Source organism: Haplochromis burtoni, unplaced genomic scaffold (genome assembly GCF_018398535.1).
Source record: "Haplochromis burtoni strain Fernald_Lab_line unplaced genomic scaffold, NCSU_Asbu1 Contig_55, whole genome shotgun sequence".
Lineage (NCBI taxonomy): Eukaryota > Metazoa > Chordata > Actinopteri > Cichliformes > Cichlidae > Haplochromis > Haplochromis burtoni.
The window spans coordinates 1,047,001-1,067,891 of NW_024582416.1; the positions used below are offsets into that span (position 1 = coordinate 1,047,001).

The following is a 20,891-nucleotide window of genomic DNA, read 5'->3' on the forward strand; positions in this document are numbered from 1 at the left end:
ACAGGTTCCAGATGGTGCTGCATGCTGGATCAAAATCTAATGGTGCTTTTCTACGCTGATAAGCCCACCTCCAACACCACGGGATGAAATGCAGCCAGAAACCATGACAGCGCCTCCACCGTGCTTTACAGAAACTGACTGTTGTAGCTCTCTCCTGACCTCCCCTTCCACTGAGTCGTTTCCGATGAAAGTCTCATCTCTCAGGTCCTGTGTCTGGTCTTTACTGGGCTTTATTTTTATTTATTCATAAGCACATGACCTTCAGATACTGCTGAGCTGCTGTAGGTAGGTTTTTAAGCCTGCCTGCTGTTTCATCTTTTGTCCTCCACTTGTTGTTTCCTTTCATGTTTTTAAGGACACATTTCACACCATCCTGAGATACTCCAGGTTTTCAGCAAATAGCTCCAAAAACTATTTGTTTGACTTAAGTTGTGTTATCTTTATCATTTTCCATAGATTCAGATGAAGACATGAGAACAAATGATGCGTACTAAGTCCATTTCTTGATTTAGGCGCTCTTTTTATGCTCGAATGATTGTGTGGTGCTTTAACAAGGAAACCATAACGTTCCTGTGAAAATGGACTGAAAATGGGAGAAAAAGCAGCCAATGTCATAATAAAATGAAAGGGAATCAGGGGTGGCTCAAGACTTTTGCACACTACCATATTTGAAAATTTTTGTTATTAGAAGACATTTAATTTTTTCTTGGAATGAGCCTGTTGAAAGTGCATGAATGCTTTTGTAAGCACCCCACTGTTGGGCCTTTCAGTGGAAAAAACCATTGCCGTATAATTTCCCCTGGGGGACACTGTTCCCCTCCACAGCGGGAGTTCCGAGTGCATGTTGGGGGCAGGGGTCCAGCTCCTTTATTACAATGCATCTGTATTCCACTGCTGACTGAAGCACCATCGGTTATCGGTTGCTTTGCAGAATTTAAATTTTTACCTTTAGGCATTTCATCCTTCTGGCTTAGTTGACACAAGTCATGTGATACACTCGTGATTTCCCCAGGCCATCAATCTGTCTCGCTTTCTCTCTCTCTCTGTGTTTCTTGGCAGTTATAAGCCACCAGGTGTCTTATGTGTCCTGTGCCTAGACACTGCACCAACCCCTGGTACTCCCAGGACACAGTGGCATTGTTCTGTGTGGCCCATTGAATGTGACCCTGGTTCAGGGGGAAACAGCTGGTGGATTCTTCAGTACCAACCTACTTGGCATCAAGGCTGGGCTCTTGCCTTGGCGTTAAACTACAGCGTCACAGTTCCCAATCCGTGTAGGGACAGCTTTGAAAATTCATTGAGGGTCGCTGGACTTTTTCCGCCGTGTCAGGTGTGCAGATGTGTTGTTATGCTGCGCAGGTTCCTGGTATTCAAAGCGCATTTCTCCTTTGAGCTTTGAAAAGTCTGAGCAAAGAGGAGAGATCCTTGCCAAGTAGATGTTCAGTAAGTTTCACTTTGATTTGACCTTTTGATGGCGTTTCCTCCTTTTAAACACGACAAACGTGCTGCGGAGCCACAGCACGACAACACTGGGCAAACTCTGCCGTTTCGCCGCATGGACAGTGGATATTTTCATTATAGGCCTATCCCTGTGACAAGAACATGGCTTTCTAAGAGGTTATGGGCTGCCCTCACCACAGGAAGTGACTCAGTATTGACTGGCGCTGCACTTCCTGTATGCTGATTCTTCTGAACTCCTCTCAGGATGTTTACCTCCTCCTTCTCCCCGTCTACCTCGCCCACCCTCTACCCCGCCCCTTTCCCTGGTCATGTGACTTTATGTCGCACACTCAGCTGCAGTTCACGACCAGCTTGTCAAGGTTTGTTTTGGTCAACACGCTGTGAGCGGTGATAGCTGCTGTTGGGCGTTTTAGACACGCTTGAATAATGGTGATTCATCTTTTTGTAGAAAGCTGCTCAAATCCAGCGGAAACACTTCAACAGCTAAAGCAGACACATCATCGATTCGTCTTAATAGATGACTCAGAAAACTCAAAGTGCACAATGCAGAACACATGGGTTTAAATGCAAGCCACTCGTTTTGAATTAGTCTGTACTGAATTATTCCAAGTATATAGTGTCGATTACTCTGAGGGAGGAAAGGGGCTCTCTTCCTGAGCCACTGGGTTCACAATACTGCACACAAGCGGTGATGTAAGCTGCTGGAAATGACATAATGTGAGTGTGTGTGCGTGCTTGAAAAAGAATCAAGACAACTGGCTGATCCATACCTTTTTAAATGCTCTGTATTAGATTTGAGCCACTGCAGAGCATAACCATAAATGTCCACGTACTGGGCATCGCGTCTCGGGACATTTAACTTTACCGGTATTCGTTATGCTTACAATTAAACTTGCTTATTTCTTTTTGTTGTATCTCCCTTTCTCTCTAGTTCCCGGAGTGCGGCTTCTTTGGCATGTACGACAAGATCCTGCTATTCCGCCACGACTTAAACGATGAGAACATCCTGCAGAGGCTGACTGCAGCTGAAGACATCCATGAAGGAGACCTCATTGAGGTGGTGCTTTCTGGTATGCAAAGCAGTCTGATGTCATTTCGCACCTCACCGTAAATGTGTTTGTACAGTGTATGCACATTTTCCATCCTCTAATTTAAGAGGTCAAAATAGCATTAAGTGAAATGTTAGTTGGCATATTTGTAAAGGAAAAAAAGACATTCTTGAGCTGAGTAGAAAATAAAACTTCCCAGTTCAGATTAGTTATCCAGATAGTTTAGCTTACGGCCACATTCAGGTGCGAGCTACATGTGGACTGATTTTAATTAAATGCAGTTGCAGACAAAGAGTGTTACAGTTTGAGCCACTGACAGTTTTTTCATGCAAAAGCACAGATCAGTTATTCGATGACTGGATTCAAACATAATTATTTTACTGCACTTCTTCTGTTCGGTGTCTATGCAGAATTAATGTTTAATTATTGAGCTTGTGCCTGATTTGCATATTTACTGATCGTATTTAGCCTTAATACGATGATGCTATCTGTTACTTACATTTTCTTTTACCTTAAATACTGCTTTTAAGAAAAAATGTGTGTAATTTTACAGCTCATAACTCTAAATACAGAGGCTCATTATCCAAGGCAGATATCTCACATCCATCCAAGCTCCGCAGCGTTATTTCTGTTTATATTCTCGGGATTTTGAAGGGTTTGTAGAGCTTTTATTCAGAGACGGATTCACTGAACATTCTGTTCCTAAAAACATGGTGGAAACTATTTTTCCTGGCTTTTGATATCATTTTTTATTTATGAGCGATGAAATGAGATTTTTTAAATCTTAAATTCAGCAAAGGAAACAACAATTTTTGAGCTTGGCTTCATCCAGTGTTCATATTTCTGTTTTAGGAAAATATCTAAACGTGTCTTGTTTGCAGCTTAGACGTCAGCGTATTGAGTGGTTTTAATAGGACGGATGATTGTCTTAGCATACGTGATAAACTGCTTTACTTGTGGTATATGTTGGAAGTTGTGACCCATTTACCTGCAGTGACTCCCCTAATATAAACCCAGCAGCAGACTTGTTCATGTATTTAGAGGATTATACTATAAACCAAATTCTTCTAAATCTGGCAGCGCACTTCCTCCAATTTGCCCAGTTTTTGTTCAGTCTTTTCTTATATACAAACTGTGATACAGTGCAGTGTGTTTGCTGGCACAGCATTGCTGCTGTTTTAGACTTCTAGACTTCCAAAACAGGAGAAAAATGAATAAAAAACTCCTCCGAGCAGTATAAACCACGTGTTTGCAAAGTCTAAACAATGGTCTGAAAGTAATACGCTTCAAGTATTCGAGTCAGCTTATTTTTTTTTATTTTGGGCCCAGCCGTCATTGCCGCACCTTCATAAACACGGTCTTTTGTGTCTTGTTCGGGGGGTCCCGTTGGGGCTGAGATGCTTGTTGTGAGCGTCCGCTGTGCTCTCCCAAAATAAATATTAGTCTTGAGCAATTTTCTGTCATTAGTGAACGAATACAAGCAGACAGTCCTCTCAAACACTTGCTTTCTGTGTGACGTTTGAGTTTTTTCTTTCCATCATTTTCCACCTTTGCAAAACTACACAGGTGCTCGGTTTTTCTTTGTTATTTCCTGCAATGAATGAGCCGGCTTCCTCTGCAGTGCTGAGACCAACAAATGGCTTAGGATATCTGTTCTGCTCCAATCTGTGCTGCTGCTCCATCTGCCTCCACTGGGAAGCACCTGACACCACCTGTGCCGAGTTCCCCCCTCTCTCCTGGGCTGACAGTATTGTTTGCAGGGATTTAGTCAGGGGATGATTGTATAGTTTCAGGATCTGAGGATACTTCAGGCTGAGGAATGTAGACTAAAGACTGGAGAACTTCCTTCTTTTTGTTTCTGTCTGTGTTTGTCTTGTGCTCTCTTTTGTGTCAGTCTCTGTGGCTCGCAATTCCCTCCCCGCTTTCTCTCGTTCTAATCCCCCCCCTACCTGAACAAATCCGTCTGCAGGTGTTAGCGCCAACAGTGGAGCCAGGCGATTTATAACCTGAGACATACCTGCTGAAAACGGCTGTAGAAGATCTCAGATTTGCTACACATGTACACATGCTTCATCTCACAATCTGTGAACGCGACCTTCTTTTTGAGAGGCGCTTTGCATGTCGGACGCTTGATCTTTGCGTGTGAAACACAACCTTTTCCCACCGCGCAGTTTCTCTCTCGTCCTCGTCTCCATTCAGTTTTTCCTCGGCGAGCTTGTTTTTGGATTGCGCGGCTGTGGGAGAAGGACGGTCTGAATATCTCCTTCTCTGCAAGAAGCAGGCAGAAGTGGCTTTTTCTTGGCTGCGAGCTCAAAGAAAAAGGCTTGTTTTTCCTGCAGTAAGTGATTGTAGTAGACCCGCGGAGTGTAAACACGCTCTGATGTGCGGGGCGGCCCTATGCAGCGGACGCTGCGCAGGCCATCTCGGCCCATGAGGTTTGAGGTTTGGCCTGACCGAGTGTCCCTTTGTTCTCTTTCTCACTCCTCCTAAATTCCCACCCACTTTCACAAGCCCCTTATTCACCGCCACGGGCCGCGTGAAATTGATATTTTACAACACCTTCTGCTTGTCATAAATATAACTAACTTGTTTTTGTGAGATGGAAACTTTTGACTCCGAATGGGAACTCGGTGCCTCCGAGCGAACAGATAGCACATTCATGCGAGCCCCGCCGCTCGTGAGAAGCGCTCTGAAAAACAACGTGTCGAGTTTATGTTTGGAGTTGTTTGATACTTATTAGCACGATAACCATTACGTAACACTGTGACTGCTAAGAAGTGGCCAGTTGTTTTGCAGACGCGTGTGCAGTAAGCTCATGAAGGCTGCCTTTCATGTGTCTGTGCGAGAAAGCTGTGCGCGCCTCTCGACATGTGACCTCGCTGAGCTCTTTCTCCTCTTCTTCCCAAACTGCCAACATCACCCCACCAGCCGCTGTAGTTCTCAACAGCCGCCCCGAATTGTCTCAGATCTTTAATATTCCTGCAAATGTCTGTAAATATTTTCCATTCCAGGGATTATGACATCAAAATGTTTGCTTTCCCATTTGACCTGTCCTGCATTCTTTGCTCAAATTAAGAGATCGGATTCGTTTAACCAACTGCCTTTTTGTTTCCTCCCGTCTTTACTCATATCAGATGCTGCTTTTAAGCAAAGGACGTTTCACATTTGTTTTTTTAAGCTGAAAATGCCTTTATCGGCAAACACAACGAAATGGCGTTAGCACATTTGCTGCTTAACCCAAGAGTAAATATTAACCGTCCCCTCGCTGGTCACTGCTGCCACATAAGTGACTGCATAGGAACAGAGGAGGCACAGTCACACACTCAGGGATATTTGGCAGCATGAGCCTTATCTTACTCATCTTCACATCTTTGATGATTCACAGCCGTGATTAGCCAAGTCTTGTTGCGACAAACTCACTGTGTCTCATTTGACACAGAAATGTGGAAAAGATGAAGACAAATAAGAGAGAAACAGAAAGAGAGACATATTCACGGCTCTGCTGATTCGATATTCGGTTCTTAATAACAAACAGGAATAAAATGCATGTCTCTGGTGTCTTATGGGCGTGCCCTATCACTCGATCACGCTCGTGTGGTGCAGATGTGATGCCCTCTACTGCAGCAGTGAGACATAGCATCCGTGTTTATGTGCAGCAAGTGGAGCGTGTAGAGTAGATCTTCCCTGTGCAAGCTCACATGCACCTACTTACTTACATTAAAAAAATGTATTCAAAAATATTTATTCTTCATCTTTAATGATTTTCTTTAGATTAGAAGTTTCTTTGTGAACTTTTCTATTTTCTATCTTTACTCAAACAACCTCTGCTTTTTGTTTCTAGCTCAAGCCACAGTTGAAGATTTCCAGATCCGACCCCATGCCCTTTACGTCCACTCCTACAAGGCCCCCACCTTCTGCGACTACTGTGGCGAGATGCTATGGGGTCTCGTTCGGCAGGGGCTTAAATGTGAAGGTTAGACGCTCGCGCACACAGTGGCACTCACACTTGGATCAATTCTACCAAATTCCCAAGAACTTGGCCTTTATCTGCACCTTCCTTTTTATTGCATCCGCACTCAAACACAGATCCAAAAACACACCACATATCTGACCTTGTAACTGTATCAGGGAGATATAGAGGCAAACAAGAACAATGTGGCGCAGGCACAGTAGCCGTTGAAATGCTTGACATTCAGATCCCAGTGGACTCATGTCGCGCTCGCTTTCCTTACATTTTTTCACATTGTTGAATCATACTTGAAATATGTTCCTGTGTTTTCGTGTCAAGTTCTCCGCTGACAGCGAATTAAGTTTAAAGAGAGAAGATTTATTCACCAGTGAAACATTCCTGGCCATAAATTCTCGTACTAAGCCTGTTTATCAGCAGGACCATCCTGTGGCTGATTTGCAAAATGAGACGTTTCTTCACTGCATTTCTTACGATGATGTCATCTTTCCATGAGTTCGGTAACTAATGTGATCTGTTTTTTTGCTTTATTAAGGATGTGGGCTAAACTACCACAAGCGCTGTGCCTTCAAGATCCCAAATAACTGTAGTGGTGTGAGGAAGAGGCGACTGTCCAATGTTTCACTGCCTGGACCATCTCTCTCTGTCCCCCGACCTTTACCTGCTGAAAATGCAGTGGTTGTCCTGGATGAGGTAAGCTCGGATTGCTGTGAGTGTGACTGGATGAAGGTGCTCGGACAGAAAAAGAGCAGCGTAGAGGAATTTTAGTAGCTGCGAATTCTCTGAACAGAAGGGAAAATGTGAGGATTACTGTTTTATCCATATGTAAAATGAACTCACTGAAGCGTTGTCTTAAATGGAAAAAATGAAGACAAATGAGGGAGAAGCAGGAAGAGAGACATATTCGGAGCAAGTATGTGTGGCAGGCAATCCACATGCAGCTCACAGGCTCTGCCTCCACTGTTAAATGTTTCTAAACTTATCAAATGTGGCTCTTTTCCACGAGTGAACCTCCTGGGCCCTGTTGTAGAATACCACTGATGCAGAAAATTGAATTGTGCTGCACAGAGCTCTGTGGAGAGATCCTCAGCGAGGTCTTACGAAACCGTTTTTGCATAAGCCCACACTGAGATATTCCCCTCTTGTCTTTGTCTCTCCAAAAGGTCACCAGGAAATGTAATTATGTTAATGACATTAAAAGTCCATAGAAGTCCAAGTTTATGTATCTGCTCACTTGTTGGCAAAAAGTGAAGAAAACTCCATTCCTGACAGATTCCAGACTGCTCCATTTATCCACCAAAAAATCACAACTAAACTCTAATGTGTGGCAAGAGTGACAAATCTGATCGTCTGCTTGGACCAATAGAAGCGCAGACACTACTCACTTTTTTCTTTGATGTCTTTTACTCACATGTCATTACTCACTCTCTTTGTCTGTCACTCACATACTCCCTTTCCTCTTTCGCTTCCTTCCTGCATATGGTTTTTAATTCTTCCGAATACCCCCCGTCTTCCCCTTTTCCCATCCAACCCCAGCAGCAGAGGTCCCATCAGGAGGCAGGGAAGCGCATCCCGTCCTGGAGCGGCCGGCCTATTTGGATGGATAAGATGGAAAAGACACGGGTTAAGGTGCCACACACGTTCGCCATTCACACCTACACTCGTCCTACTATCTGCCAGTACTGCAAGCGTCTGCTCAAAGGTCTCTTCCGCCAGGGCATGCAGTGTAAAGGTAGGCTGACCAATGAAGATTCCGCTACAGAGGACGTGGAACAGCAGCGCTTTACCATAACTATCATAACATTTTGTTTCCTAGACTGCAGATTCAACTGCCATAAGCGCTGTGCTTCAAAGGTACCAAGAGACTGTTTAGGTGAGGTGGACTTCAATGGAGGTAAGTTCTACATCATCTTTCAAACTGACAGTTGTTTATTTCTCATATTTGTAATTCTAATAAAAGTTCTTGTGCAGAGCCAGCGAGCCCTGGGCCGGACTCAGACACTACCATGGATACAATGGAGGTAGACAGTAATTACATGGATTGTGGCAGAGGGATGGATGATCCAGATGAACCATCCACTCCGGATGAGAGGATGTTTGAAATGGACTCGCCGTTGCTGGACAGGGAGAAGGATGAAGAGCCCATCAAGACTATTAGGTATGAACATACTGGTTAATCCAGGCCAGCTGTAGCCCAAAACTGCAGTCGTTTACATTTGATGTTCCATGGAGACTAAGAGGCACCAGTGACACCAGGGACAAGGACGACTGCTTAACTCTTTCCTTCATAAACACGACATCTGGCGACCTCACCTGTACACTGACGAGTTTTGCCACCTGAGTTCATGTCAGTAAAGTTGTTGTTTGGGGACCGTTAGGATAGTTTGTGGGTTTTTTCAAGGAATAGAAATCAGCCTCACTAACTTCTTTGTTCTAATCTCTAGGCAGTCCTTACATAGAACAGACACCGCTCAGTTCAGAAAAGAGCTTCAAGGATTATTCCTAGAAGACAAGTCAGACATGGGATTAAAAAGAAGAGCTAGGGTGGATTGGCCAATCAGGTGGCTAATCTATCAGCTGATGTGGGATGAATGTCAGAGTTCATGCAAACTACCCAGTCCTGGTTTCTGATGTTATTTTTGTATTTTTGTTCTACTCTACTGTAATCGAACAGTTGAGTAAAAAGGGATCAGAAACAAGAAGAGGAGGGGAAAACATTCAATGTTGCTACTCTGATCTAAACTGGGGAATTTGGGGTTATTTTTTAACTACTAGGTCTAACGCTCCAACTCCTCTGTTTATTCTCCAGCTGCAGCAGCAGAGTCTGATGTTTCCTAGAGTGTTACGTAAAACATAAAAAAAGCGCTTCACTTCGTATGAGGGATGTCTCAGGAAGTACCTGCTGTGCTCTAAATAGTGTTTCGTTAATGAAATCATAACTCTAAGAGAGTTACGGTAATTGTGATAATCATCACTAAATAAAAAAAAAACCTCCTTTTATGTTTGCAGCCCCTCCACTAGCACCAACATCCCTCTGATGCGGGTGGTCCAGTCCATCAAACACACCAAGAGGCGGAGCTCCACGGTGGTGAAGGAGGGCTGGATGGTTCATTACACGAGCAGGGACAACCTGGTAAGACTGATAACCCCAAAGCCCAACAGAGGAGCTTAGCCTGAAACGGCTCTGCCCTAAATGTATGCTGGGGAAACTGTTCACATGTGCTGAAATCAGCACACGAGGTATTTTCCTTGTGAAATAAAATTTTGAACTTCCGTAATATTGGTAGGTGGTCCATATTTTGCCACTAGGACTAACTCGGGGTTTCCATTTAACAGCGGAAGAGGCATTACTGGAGGCTGGACAGCAAAAGCCTGAGTCTCTTCCAGAACGACACCGGAGCCAAGTTCTACAAAGTAAGATTAAAACTATTATTTGTGCCGTGTTCTTGGAAAACCACGGCTTCAGCTCAATCTGGTGCGACGAACTATTATTCATAAGAATATCAGAAAAGCTGCAGCGTCCAGTCTGTGCAGAGTTATATCATGAAAATCCCCACAGTCCTTAGACAGAATTCACCCGCTCTACTGTCTTATGATTCAAACGTGTCATTTAGGAAAGATCTGTTTTCATATTCAGGTATAAAGGCTGTCTGTCACGCTTATGAGTGATATGTAAATAAAATCTACCCGGTGGCAGCCGCGTGACTCAGCTGAAGGCTGCCGCTTCACAACTGTAAACTACCCTGTGGTCACTTCGTCCCACTGAAATTCCCCCTGTGGTTTTTCACAATGCCGCCTGGTCTCTTCGCTGCGTGAAGTGAAAGGGTCGCAGTCTCGGAGTTTCTGCGTTTCATCATCCTCAGTATCACTAACAGCAGAGATGGGACATTTAAATGGGGTTTTGAAGAAAATGTCAGCATTCAGACTGCGTCTGTCACACAAAAGAGTTTTGATTAGCTCTTATTTTAGGGAAGGGAAAACATTTCTAAAAAGTCACGCTGCGAGCTGTTGAATGCTGGCTTTGATTCTTTTTCTAATCCTCAGTGTTCGCTTTGAGTGAAATGTGAAGATTTAAACGTGTAAATGGAGTTGAGGAGAATATGTGTGACACTTCCCTCTCGGTGGCAGCGCCGTAGTCAGTCATTACGCCGCCACAGGGGCTTAATAGCACAGTAATTACACAGTGAGGCCTGGGGGAGGGAAGTACAGGCTGCAAGGTAAAGACTTCCACATGTGTGTCGTGTGTGCTGTGTAGGATGGAGTGTGTAATTATCTTATTGTTCTTCTCGCGTTTTGAGACTTTAACACCTCTTCGAATTGTGGTCAGAGGTATGTTGCAACAGGGCGCTGAGTAGGACGCGGCAGAGTTTCCACTTCGGTTGAGCGAGTCTCAAACAGGTGGTCTCGCTCACAGCTCTGCTTATTGTCCTGCCTGCCTTCTTTTTGTTTTTTCTCCGTCCGCATTTGTTGTGAAGCAAGTTTTGGAAAAACTGTATTCCTTCCCCCTTCTCTCCCAATTATTCTGTCACACCCTGCGTCCCCGGCCACTAAATCCTCGGAGAGGAAACCTCGGCGGGGACCGACTCCTCGGGTGTGTTTACAGGGCAGCTTTATGTGGTTCTTTATTATCAACTTGGCACTCAGCTATGTTTAAAAGCTTCAGGAGGCTAATTGAAGGCTTGCTGTAAATCTCCTTTTTATGCTCCAAAGTTTGGTCTTTGCCTCTTGCTTCAGAGCAGCGGATTTTTATCTGGGACAGATAACATGAAATTATTTCCTGTAGTATTTTGGGGGGAGGGGGTCTTCTACTGAAACCACTGCTTCTCCATGAGCTCCGCTGGTATCCGGAAAGCCGTCTGCCTCGAGCTCTTTCCTTTCATTCCTCCCCAGTTTCTAGCCTGCTGCTCATCAGTGTGTGGCCGCCGTCCTCCCCACTCCCCTTTTCTTTATACCTCCAATCTGATTAGTGGTGGTCGCGTGGTGGCTCGCTCGCCAGGCATGGCAGCCATTTTCACCATTTGGAAGCCATAACAGCTCCTCGTTTGAAGATGAGACCCCTGTACTTGTGGCTTTCTCTGAAGAAGCTTTCATGGGGTGAGGGGGCTTCTCCCTGTCACAGTATCACACACGCCCACTCACAAACGACCCCGTGGAGGAACGGTAGTTGCTTGGTCTTTTGTCATGGTGGCTAGTGGTAGCGCCAGCGCCTCGTGCTCAGATGGGGCCTCTTGCTGGCCCTGCCTTGTAATCAGGGAACCGCTTGAGCCGCCGCAGAGCGCGCTCACGTGACCAGGCCCTGCTAACCACAAGCACTTCATCTGATACTGTGTGGTGAGCCACGCAGAGCAGACTTTTTGAGCCCCCATTGGTTGGAAATTGTCTGTATTTGTAATTTCGGCCCTCCCTCCCACCTTTGATTTGACAGTGAGTTAGATGGGCGAGGGGGGGACTTTTAAAGTGTAGTGCGGCTCCACTTTCTGTTTGTGCTCACAAGTCAAGCGAAGAGGAAGGCAGAAAGTTAGAGCGGGGACGACTGAGTGCGGCGTGTGTGTGAGTGCTACTTCCTCTGTCTTTACCTTTTGTGTATCATTGCTTAATTGTGGATTTGCTCATTTAGTAGCATGATATGTTTTTGATTGAAGAAAGTATTTTTTCATATTCTTCTAGTTTACAGCCAGCATCGGCTATAAGAGATTTTAATTTCTCCACCACTCCATCCCAGCACTTTATATGTGCAGCACTGTGTGGAGGGGGAGTGTATCTGTTTGTTTTGGTTCCTTCAGAAGTTCATGTGCTTTTGGACTTGCATAAATTGTTTACTGGCTGAAACATTAAGAAAGACAGAAAAGAAGACTCTGATTCTTGCTTGAGCTTTCATTGAGAAATGCAGATTGTGCTCTTTTATGTTTCGTCTGCTTTTCTTATCAGTTCTCCTTCACTGCTTCCACAGGAAATCCCTCTGTCTGAGATCCTCCAGGTAGAGCAGTGCAGAGACTACAGCAATCTGGCTCAGGGCAGCAACCCTCACTGCTTTGAGATCATCACAGCCACCATGGTCTACTATGTAGGGGAGAACAACGGCAGTCACTACCACAGCCCTGCTCTGGCTGCCTCTGGAGTCGGCATGGAGGTGGCTCAAGGCTGGGAGAAGGCCATCAGACAGGCCCTGATGCCCGTCACTCCTCAGCCCAGTGTAGCCAGCGCTGCCGGCCAAGGCAAAGATCACAGTAAGTAGAATTTATCAGAACTTTCTTGTGCTAAAAATGCTGCTGATATGTCTCCGGATGAAAAACTTGTTTGTTTTTTTTATCTTGTGTTTGTAGGAATGAAATCAGCTTGCATGTGTCTTTGGTTAGCGCATGAAGCAGGCTTGTTACCTGTCGCGGCCGTGACAAACGAGAACTGTTTGCTCATATAGAAAGAAAAAGGCTCTCTGTGCCCCGTCGTAGGCGATTTTTAAACTACTTTGATGACCTTAAAGTTGATGTCCTCGGTTAACTTTTGCTAGCCTGGGAAAGCCCTGACTCAGGGTCTGTAGGCCAAAGGAAGTGGGGCTGTGAAGTCACTGTTTGGGGATGACAGTAGTGTAAGTAGTGAAGTGACATAACTGTATGGAAACTGAGCTTTTGATGATCAGGGCAGCGATAATATCTCCCAGTCGTCGAAAAAAGCGAGAGAAATGAGAAATGTGCACAGTTTGAGGTTAACTGATAATGAGCGTGACATGAGAAAACCTGAGAAAAGACGCTAGAAGCCAACCTGATAAGATAACTCAAACTCACTACATAGATGTGAATTCATTTACTAATGAACTAAGCCGCACTTTTCTATCAGTAGATGAAACGTTTAATCTGCAGATGACAGCGTGATGTATGTGTTTGTCTCTGTTAATTGAAAAATCAAAGCATTGTCTAAGAGTGAAATTCCATCTTTGTGTCGAGCATTACCTCACAGAAAGTTTTCTGCTGGCTTTTATCTCCGGCTTTCTGTCCAATGCCTAGTATGCAGAATTAGTTTCTGCGGCTGTCTGAATCCCCAGTTTTGAAATGCATTGCATACTTTCAGCATTCAGTCACAGATAGCTTTCCAGATCAATTTTATAGCCAATTCATTGTGTAATAAAATGCTTCATTATGTGGGGCTGTGAGTTATTGCGTGCAGCTGTGATAAGATTGCAGGTTTTAGAAAAGTAGAAATACTGGTATCTGAGCAAGCTCTGATTACAGTTGCTTAAAAATTTAGTGTCTGCTTTGTGCATTGGCAGAGTGATGTTGTGTTACTTGTTGAATGTGGAAATATCATGTGTTTCCCTCTGCAGAAGAGCTGTCTATTAGCATATCTGTGTCCAACTGCCAGGTCCAGGAGAATGTGGTAAGTGGAGTTTCTTTTTTCTCTTAGATGCTGTTGCACAATTTCCCAGCACAGCTCGCAAATTTATGCATTCATATGCTATTAAAATAGTTGCTGTGGTTAGATCAGAAATGGTATCCTAGTGCGCCTGTCGCCGAAACATCCAGTGGAAGCTTTTACGCTGCAGAAATGGGGAAGCTGCAGACTCATTTTTTGGTCATGGAGTTTTCGTCTCAGTTCCACTTCTGCATTTAGTGAAAGTTGCATATTTGGCAATACCTGAAAAACATTTTGGAAGGGCAGCAGTTCTGCCAAAACCAAAGATGATGTAACTGTTGCAGCATGGAAAGTTCACTTGAATGTTTCCACAAGCAGAGGAAAATTAACGGTGTAAATTACGCCCGTGTAGGATATTGCCTCGGTGTACCAAATATTCTCCGATGAAGTGCTGGGATCGGGCCAGTTTGGCATTGTGTATGGAGGTATGTTTGTGCTTTAGTTAAAAGGAACATTTTATATTCAGTGTCTGTGCTGTGAATTGATGTTTTTTTCTGTTTGGCAAACACAGGCAAACACAGAAAGAGCGGCAGAGATGTGGCCATCAAGGTTATTGACAAGATGAGATTTCCTACCAAGCAGGAGAGTCAGCTGCGGAATGAGGTCGCTATATTACAGGTAATCACTGATAACAGTTAAGAGAAAATCCGCTCATTACATTTGTCACTGGTTTACATTTACTCTTAGCGTATTCCTCGTTTGAAGCCTTTGATCTGTTTCTCTGTAGAATCTGCATCACCCGGGTATCGTTAACTTGGAGTGCATGTTTGAGACGCCTGAGCGGGTGTTTGTTGTCATGGAGAAGCTGCACGGCGACATGCTGGAGATGATCCTGTCGAGCGAGAAGAGCAAACTGCCTGAACGAATCACCAAGTTCCTCGTGACGCAGGTCTGCACCGCTGAAACACGGCTCTCTGCCCTTTCACGCGGCCTTCTTCACCCCTCAGTTCTCAAATCAAGATTCTGTCCTAACACTGAAATAGTCAGATAATGACAGTCACTGAGAATCGAGCAGCTTTGCTGCATGTTTCATCCTCTTAGTGCTGTGTCTTCCTTCCCTTCTCTCTCTGTGCCCTATTTTGGGGGTGTAATGGGTCTGTGCTCCAGCTCTGGGGCCTGTTTATTCTTGTGGTGAGCTGATTGGAGGGAACTGTTTACGGGATTTGGTCTGTATGGCATCACGGCCTCCTCCCTGGCTGTGGATTACAGCCTTCAGTATATTGGTGGCTCTGTGGCCTGATTAGAGGAGCAGCAGGCTCCGTGGATCTCGGGTACCAAACGGGAGCGGGGCCATTAACAACAACCCTATTAGCTGCGGCAGGCTCGGCTCAGATGTGGCCAGGAGGGCCTCTGCTAAAGCCAGGGTCAGGATCGGCGAGCCAGGCTCTCTGTGGTCTTGGGGCAGGGCCACGGGCAGACATGCATGCAGCGCTCACTTACAATAGGCCTTGTGAATATAGATGAGATGATGAGATGAGATCATGTGTCCCTTATATGGCAGTGCTGGTAAAGATGCAAGTATTTAAGGGCATTAGTATGTTTATATTGCTACTATTTTTCCACATGGCAGCACCATAGAGTCTCCTCCATACATTACACAAACAGCACTCTGTTGGTAGCGTACGGTTTACAGACTTTACAGTGTTTTGATCTTTTTAGCTGAATCTGTGCTTATGGGACTTGTGTGTTTGCAACAGATCCTTGTGGCCTTGAGACATCTGCACTTCAAAAACATTGTTCACTGTGACTTGAAGCCTGAGAATGTACTGCTGGCCTCTGCAGAGCCTTTCCCTCAGGTGAGAGCATATATTTTGCATGTGTGGAGCTGTGTGTCCGCATGCGTGTGTACGTTAACCACGCCGCTTTTCTTCTCCAGGTGAAGCTGTGTGATTTTGGCTTTGCCCGTATCATTGGGGAGAAGTCCTTCCGGCGGTCGGTGGTAGGAACTCCGGCTTACCTCGCTCCAGAAGTGCTACGCAGCAAAGGCTACAATCGCTCCTTAGACATGTGGTCAGTGGGAGTGATCGTGTACGTCAGCTTGAGCGGCACGTTCCCGTTTAACGAGGACGAGGACATTAATGATCAGATCCAGAATGCGGCCTTCATGTACCCTCCTACGCCCTGGAAGGACATCTCTGCAGAGGGTATGAAGACAAAGAGCTACTTGTTTGTTTGCTTTCAGAAATGTTTGATCTGATCTGACCTTCTCGTCTGTGAGCCGTTGGCGGCCTGCTGCACCTGTAACTTAAATGATATTCACACATGTAGCTCCTCCCCACCCACACGTCTGGGTCATCTGAACTTTATATCAGCTTTTTTATGTCTGTGGTTGAAATGAATCACTTTCAAATCTCCCCAACTGCCCAAGTTGCACCTCCTCCCACTCACTGTATATAGTATATTATGCGGTAAAAACACTGAATATATATATATATATATTGATAGATATATCTTTTTGCAGGTCTTGTTCCCTTTAACTCAAAACCACCTCTGACTTATCTTGTTCACTTACACTTCTTGTACTCTTAATTCCTCCGCAGCCACAGATCTGATCAACAATCTCCTCCAAGTCAAAATGAGAAAGAGGTACAGCGTGGACAAGTGTCTCAGCCATCCCTGGTTACAGGTATGACTCATTTGCTTTTTCCTCTCTTTAAATTGCAATTCGAGCTAATTCTCGGAGTCATAATTCTGTCAAGTCATCAATTCCCTTCATTGAAAATAATCTACAGATGAGTTGCGTGAACATTAATAGTCAGAGCATGGAAAACATGAATAGAGTTAAAGGTTCCGCCCACTTGTGGTTATGTCACCATTAAACTTCCTGGTGGTGAACTAGAAGTCAAACAACCACAACAGCGCTGTCCCTGCACATCAGTACACTGTGTCAATAACAGCGTTTGGCTTATGTGGCCAAGATCTGGACCGGGAAGCCCGAAAAGTAAAGGGAGTGAAAACTGTGTATAAATGCTGTGAGCTGAATGCAGATTTACCTCTGAATCAGTTTATGTGAAGCCGCTTCTCCACAATGAGCCAGATTTACTGACAGTTTCATGTCTGTTTTGGTCAGGACTACCAGACGTGGTTGGACCTGAGGGAGTTTGAGACGCGGCGAGGCGAGCGCTATATCACCCACGAGAGCGACGACGCGCGCTGGGAGGAGTACGCGGACGAGCACAGTCTTGTTTACCCTAAACATTTTATCATGGCTCCCAACCTGGACGACATGGAAGAGGACCCCTAGTGGAGTGGGAGACTTGCTACACCACATGTATCTCACAGAGTTTTCATGAAGCTTTGAAAGTGGCAGGTTTTCCCTCCAGAACTCTCGAAACAGAGATAAGCCAGTCGGGTGGAGAGGCTGGAAAAGTGGGAAAACCCAGCAGAGGTTGTAGTGTGAAGCACCGCTACAAGCAGGCGGAGATGCGTGTCACAGAAACGCATTAAGACACTGTCACAGGAGGCGAGTGCTCCCTCTTCCTTTGTGTATAATAATACGAAAACATTCCATGAATTTGTTCAATCTTGGTTCATTTTTTAAGGACTAGCAGAACAATGTTTATGAACACGCACAGTTCTGGATGAAGGCCGTGCTCGTGATGTAAGAGAGGAGTCGCGTGAAGCGCTTACGCCGGGATTAAAGGGCACTTTTCGCAAGGGATTTACAGCCTGAGAATTAAACACACGAGTTTGTTCTCATTTCTAAACTGTTTGTGAGACTGTCCTGTGGCATGAAACTGGAACTATCACGCAGATTTGTCTGGGTTTTTTAATGTATTTTAGTAATTGTGGTAGGTTTTTGCACTATATTACCAATTTCCATAGCAACTGAATAGAAAACACTATTCACTGCTACAGAACGCAAACTGTTTTTACATTTCCCGTCAATATTCAAAGTTAGAAACGGTGTCACGCAGTATTAGCTCCTTTGTCTCAGATCCCAGCAGGTGTTTTTAACCTACGTGTGTTCAGAGTGTGATCTGTTCATGGCAGCTAGTAGTGTGCAAGTTCTATCGGCTTGCTCTCGGAGAGAGAAACCAACAAACCCTGACCAAATATGTTACATTTCATTTCGCTGTTTCCTTTCAACTGTTTTCCTTTTTTGACTTTGTGAATCTTTTGTGAAGGCCGTAACCCTGAAGTGTAGTTGAATGCAATACAACAAGGAACGGACTCTTTGGTTCGGCATCACATTTTTGTACTTTCACTGTTTTCTTGAATGTGACCGTTGAAGCGCTCCAGTGCTGGGACGTGTTCTTTGATGTTCTCTGGGGTTGCGGTCGAATAGTCAAAAAAGTCATGTCCTATGTTCTCGTTTCTCTAAGAAAACATCACAAGGTGAAGGAAAGGTGTGCACGAGAATTCACAGAGAACCTGGTGCGTCCACACTAGGCTGTTTAGCACTCGATGATGAATAATGTTGATTAAGATCAAGTTCACCCTTTGCTTTCATGCTGGCTGTATAAACATAGAAAATCTTTCCATCCATCCGCCCACTGGCTGCTCCTGTTCTGAGTGTGGGTTGTGGGGGGCAGTCTAAGGAGAGCCCAGACCTCTCTGTCACCAGCAAGCTCCTGTAAGGGCTGAGACATGCCAAAGCCAGTGGAGAGATACATTTCCCCCAGTGTGCCCAAAACACCTCTTCTAGTAGGCACTAAGAAAACATCTTAGTTAGAAGCACAAACCACCCCAACTAGCTCCTGAATGACCAAACTCCTCACCCATCTCAGGGAGAGTACAGCCTCCCTTTGGAGGAAGCTCATTTCTGCCATCTGCGATCTCATTCTTACCCAGCTCGTGGCCATGGGTGAGCGTAGGAAACGTAATCACAGCTTCACTTTTACACTCAGATTTCTGTTCGTTACAGCAGATTGGTACAGCGTCCTCATCATTGCTGCTACCACGTCAGTCTGCCGTTTCAGCAACCAGAGATCGACCCTGTGGCGCCTCCTTCGGGCGGTAGGCTCACAGGGTGGCGAGTACACGGCCAGACCCCATGGGCTCAGGCCTGAGCCATGATGTTTGTTTCATAGGAGTAAATGTAAATCTGTGCTCTTACCAAGAACCTATTTGCCTTGGGAGACCCTACCAGGGCCAAATGCCCCTGACAACACAGCTCCTGAAATCACATTTGATGAATAATACTTTTTAAAAAATCGCAGTGAAAAACACGTTTGTCACGTTGAGAACGGTTACTCGTCCCGTTCTCCTTTTTATTTGTTCTTCAAACTAAACAGATGTTCCAGTTTACCTGAGCTGTCTTCAGCTGTGAAAGCATTAACGCTCAGTAATAATTTTAGTCTATTCTTTACTTTCAACAAACGCTTCAAACTCACGTTAAAAAGTGCTTTACCTCTCAGCTTTAGCTTTAATATATTCTTAAAGATTCAAAACATATAAACATATTAGGATGTTATGGCATAAGATGATTTTTGATCCAATGATGCAACGCTTTGAATTATGGGAAGCCGCCGTGTCCCCACATTTCTTAAATGAAGGTCAGCGTGTGTCCTAAACGTCACCTTTCCTCAGCAGAGAATTCAACCAACACTTATCACACCCTCCTTGAAAAAAACGACTATTCGACCTCAACCCAGCTATCTGAAATGTTTCATCACCAACGTGGGCGAAACTGGCTTTTAAACAGAACAAAATATCAGGAGTTCCACGTTCATTATGTTGTCCGATCATTTCACACGGGAGCGAGTTTATATTTGCTCCGTCGGTGTGTTTGGGAGTATGTTCCAGTTTCCTTTCTCTGTCTTTGTTGCCGCTGGATTGGCAGGTGTCAGTGTTTTGTATATTTCAGTACATACCAATGAAATAAAAAAAACCTAAATGAAACATTTGGTAAATTTCTGAAATACTCTCTGTTCACACTGCTTTCTTTAGCGGTGTATTATGTTATATACCTGCTGTCTGGAGATCACGGCTCCAGGTGCAATAAAAGATAAAGACGGGCTTTGGATGTGTGCGCAGAGGCAGCAGTGGCTCGTAGTTTTCTGTGTGATTCATCAAGATGTGCGCGTGCGTCGTGCTTTCACATGTCGGATCCCGTTCACAGCAGCTGGATGTGATTGTTGCACCACACCGAGCAGTTTACTGAGCCAGCCACTCGCCACAAGAGAGTAATGACATAGTTAAAGAGGGCGGTAGTGAGGAAGGGGGTTGTGGAAAACTCTGAAAACACTCGGGATGAAAGCTATCACAGATCCCTTCCAGTATCAGCTCCAGTGTAATGGATGGGCCTATTGTAAGGTAGGCCCACAATAAACTGCTACAGGGAACAGACAGCTGTCAATAATTTAGAAAAGTGTTTGAAGTTTCCTTCGCTGGATATAGACTGTGAAGTAATCACAACTATCCCTGCTGCAGCTCTTTTTTCCTCTCTCTCTAAGGATACATGATACTGCTCACCTCTATCTATTAGCATGAATGCTTTCAAGATGTGCACTTCCTTTGCAGTCCTTATGACCCCGTTAACCTCTGAGGGGGGGACACAGAGGCTCTGATACGCTGAACAGGCCCGAATACAACAGGACTGTTTAAATATATTCTCTTTCAGACCACATACCGTACCTCATAATAAAGTGTAGCTCGTCTTCGTTAAATTAGAGGACACAGCGTAAGAAGAATCAGGCAAAAAACAGGCAATGTCTCCCTCGTCTGGTTGCCCAGAGGTGTAAAGGTTTCAGTCATTCATGCGTTCCTTTAACCTGTCGTGGCCCCATGCAGCACCAGCAAACCTTTGCTCTTATCTAAACACATTTTACTTTTTCAACCCTAACATTTAACCGTGTTACTCCTTTTTCTGAGCTCAACTTCATTATTTTGTAGAAGCCATTCATGGCCCTGTGTGTAGCTTACAGAGGTGTAATAAGGAAAGTACATTAAACTTTTTACAGAAGCTGGATTTTTTTTGAAAGTTTTACACTGTGCTTTTGAATTTTTGTTGGAAAAATCAAACCAGAAACAAATCATTTACTCAAGAGCGACGTGCCTATAAA

General features: G+C 44.7%; 1 protein-coding gene across 2 annotated transcripts in view; it reads left to right on the forward strand.

Annotated features, from left to right (window-relative positions):
• Positions 1–19,728, forward strand: part of prkd3 (protein kinase D3) — a 34,354-nt gene extending 14,626 nt beyond the window's left edge. The window contains exons 2-18 of one of the 2 annotated variants that reach the window (XM_005922352.2): positions 2,393–2,531; positions 6,352–6,483; positions 7,013–7,170; positions 8,014–8,209; positions 8,294–8,371; positions 8,449–8,635; positions 9,487–9,610; positions 9,814–9,891; positions 12,428–12,704; positions 13,796–13,848; positions 14,237–14,309; positions 14,396–14,502; positions 14,612–14,773; positions 15,582–15,680; positions 15,761–16,028; positions 16,425–16,510; positions 16,955–19,728. In XM_005922352.2, the coding sequence (XP_005922414.1) occupies positions 2,393–2,531; positions 6,352–6,483; positions 7,013–7,170; positions 8,014–8,209; positions 8,294–8,371; positions 8,449–8,635; positions 9,487–9,610; positions 9,814–9,891; positions 12,428–12,704; positions 13,796–13,848; positions 14,237–14,309; positions 14,396–14,502; positions 14,612–14,773; positions 15,582–15,680; positions 15,761–16,028; positions 16,425–16,510; positions 16,955–17,128 (2,391 nt within the window). In that variant the 3' untranslated portion in view covers positions 17,129–19,728. The remainder of the gene's footprint in view (positions 1–2,392; positions 2,532–6,351; positions 6,484–7,012; positions 7,171–8,013; positions 8,210–8,293; positions 8,372–8,448; positions 8,636–9,486; positions 9,611–9,813; positions 9,892–12,427; positions 12,705–13,795; positions 13,849–14,236; positions 14,310–14,395; positions 14,503–14,611; positions 14,774–15,581; positions 15,681–15,760; positions 16,029–16,424; positions 16,511–16,954) is intronic. The other variant, XM_005922353.3, reaches the window with a different exon arrangement.
• Positions 19,729–20,891: the final 1,163 nt, after the last annotated feature.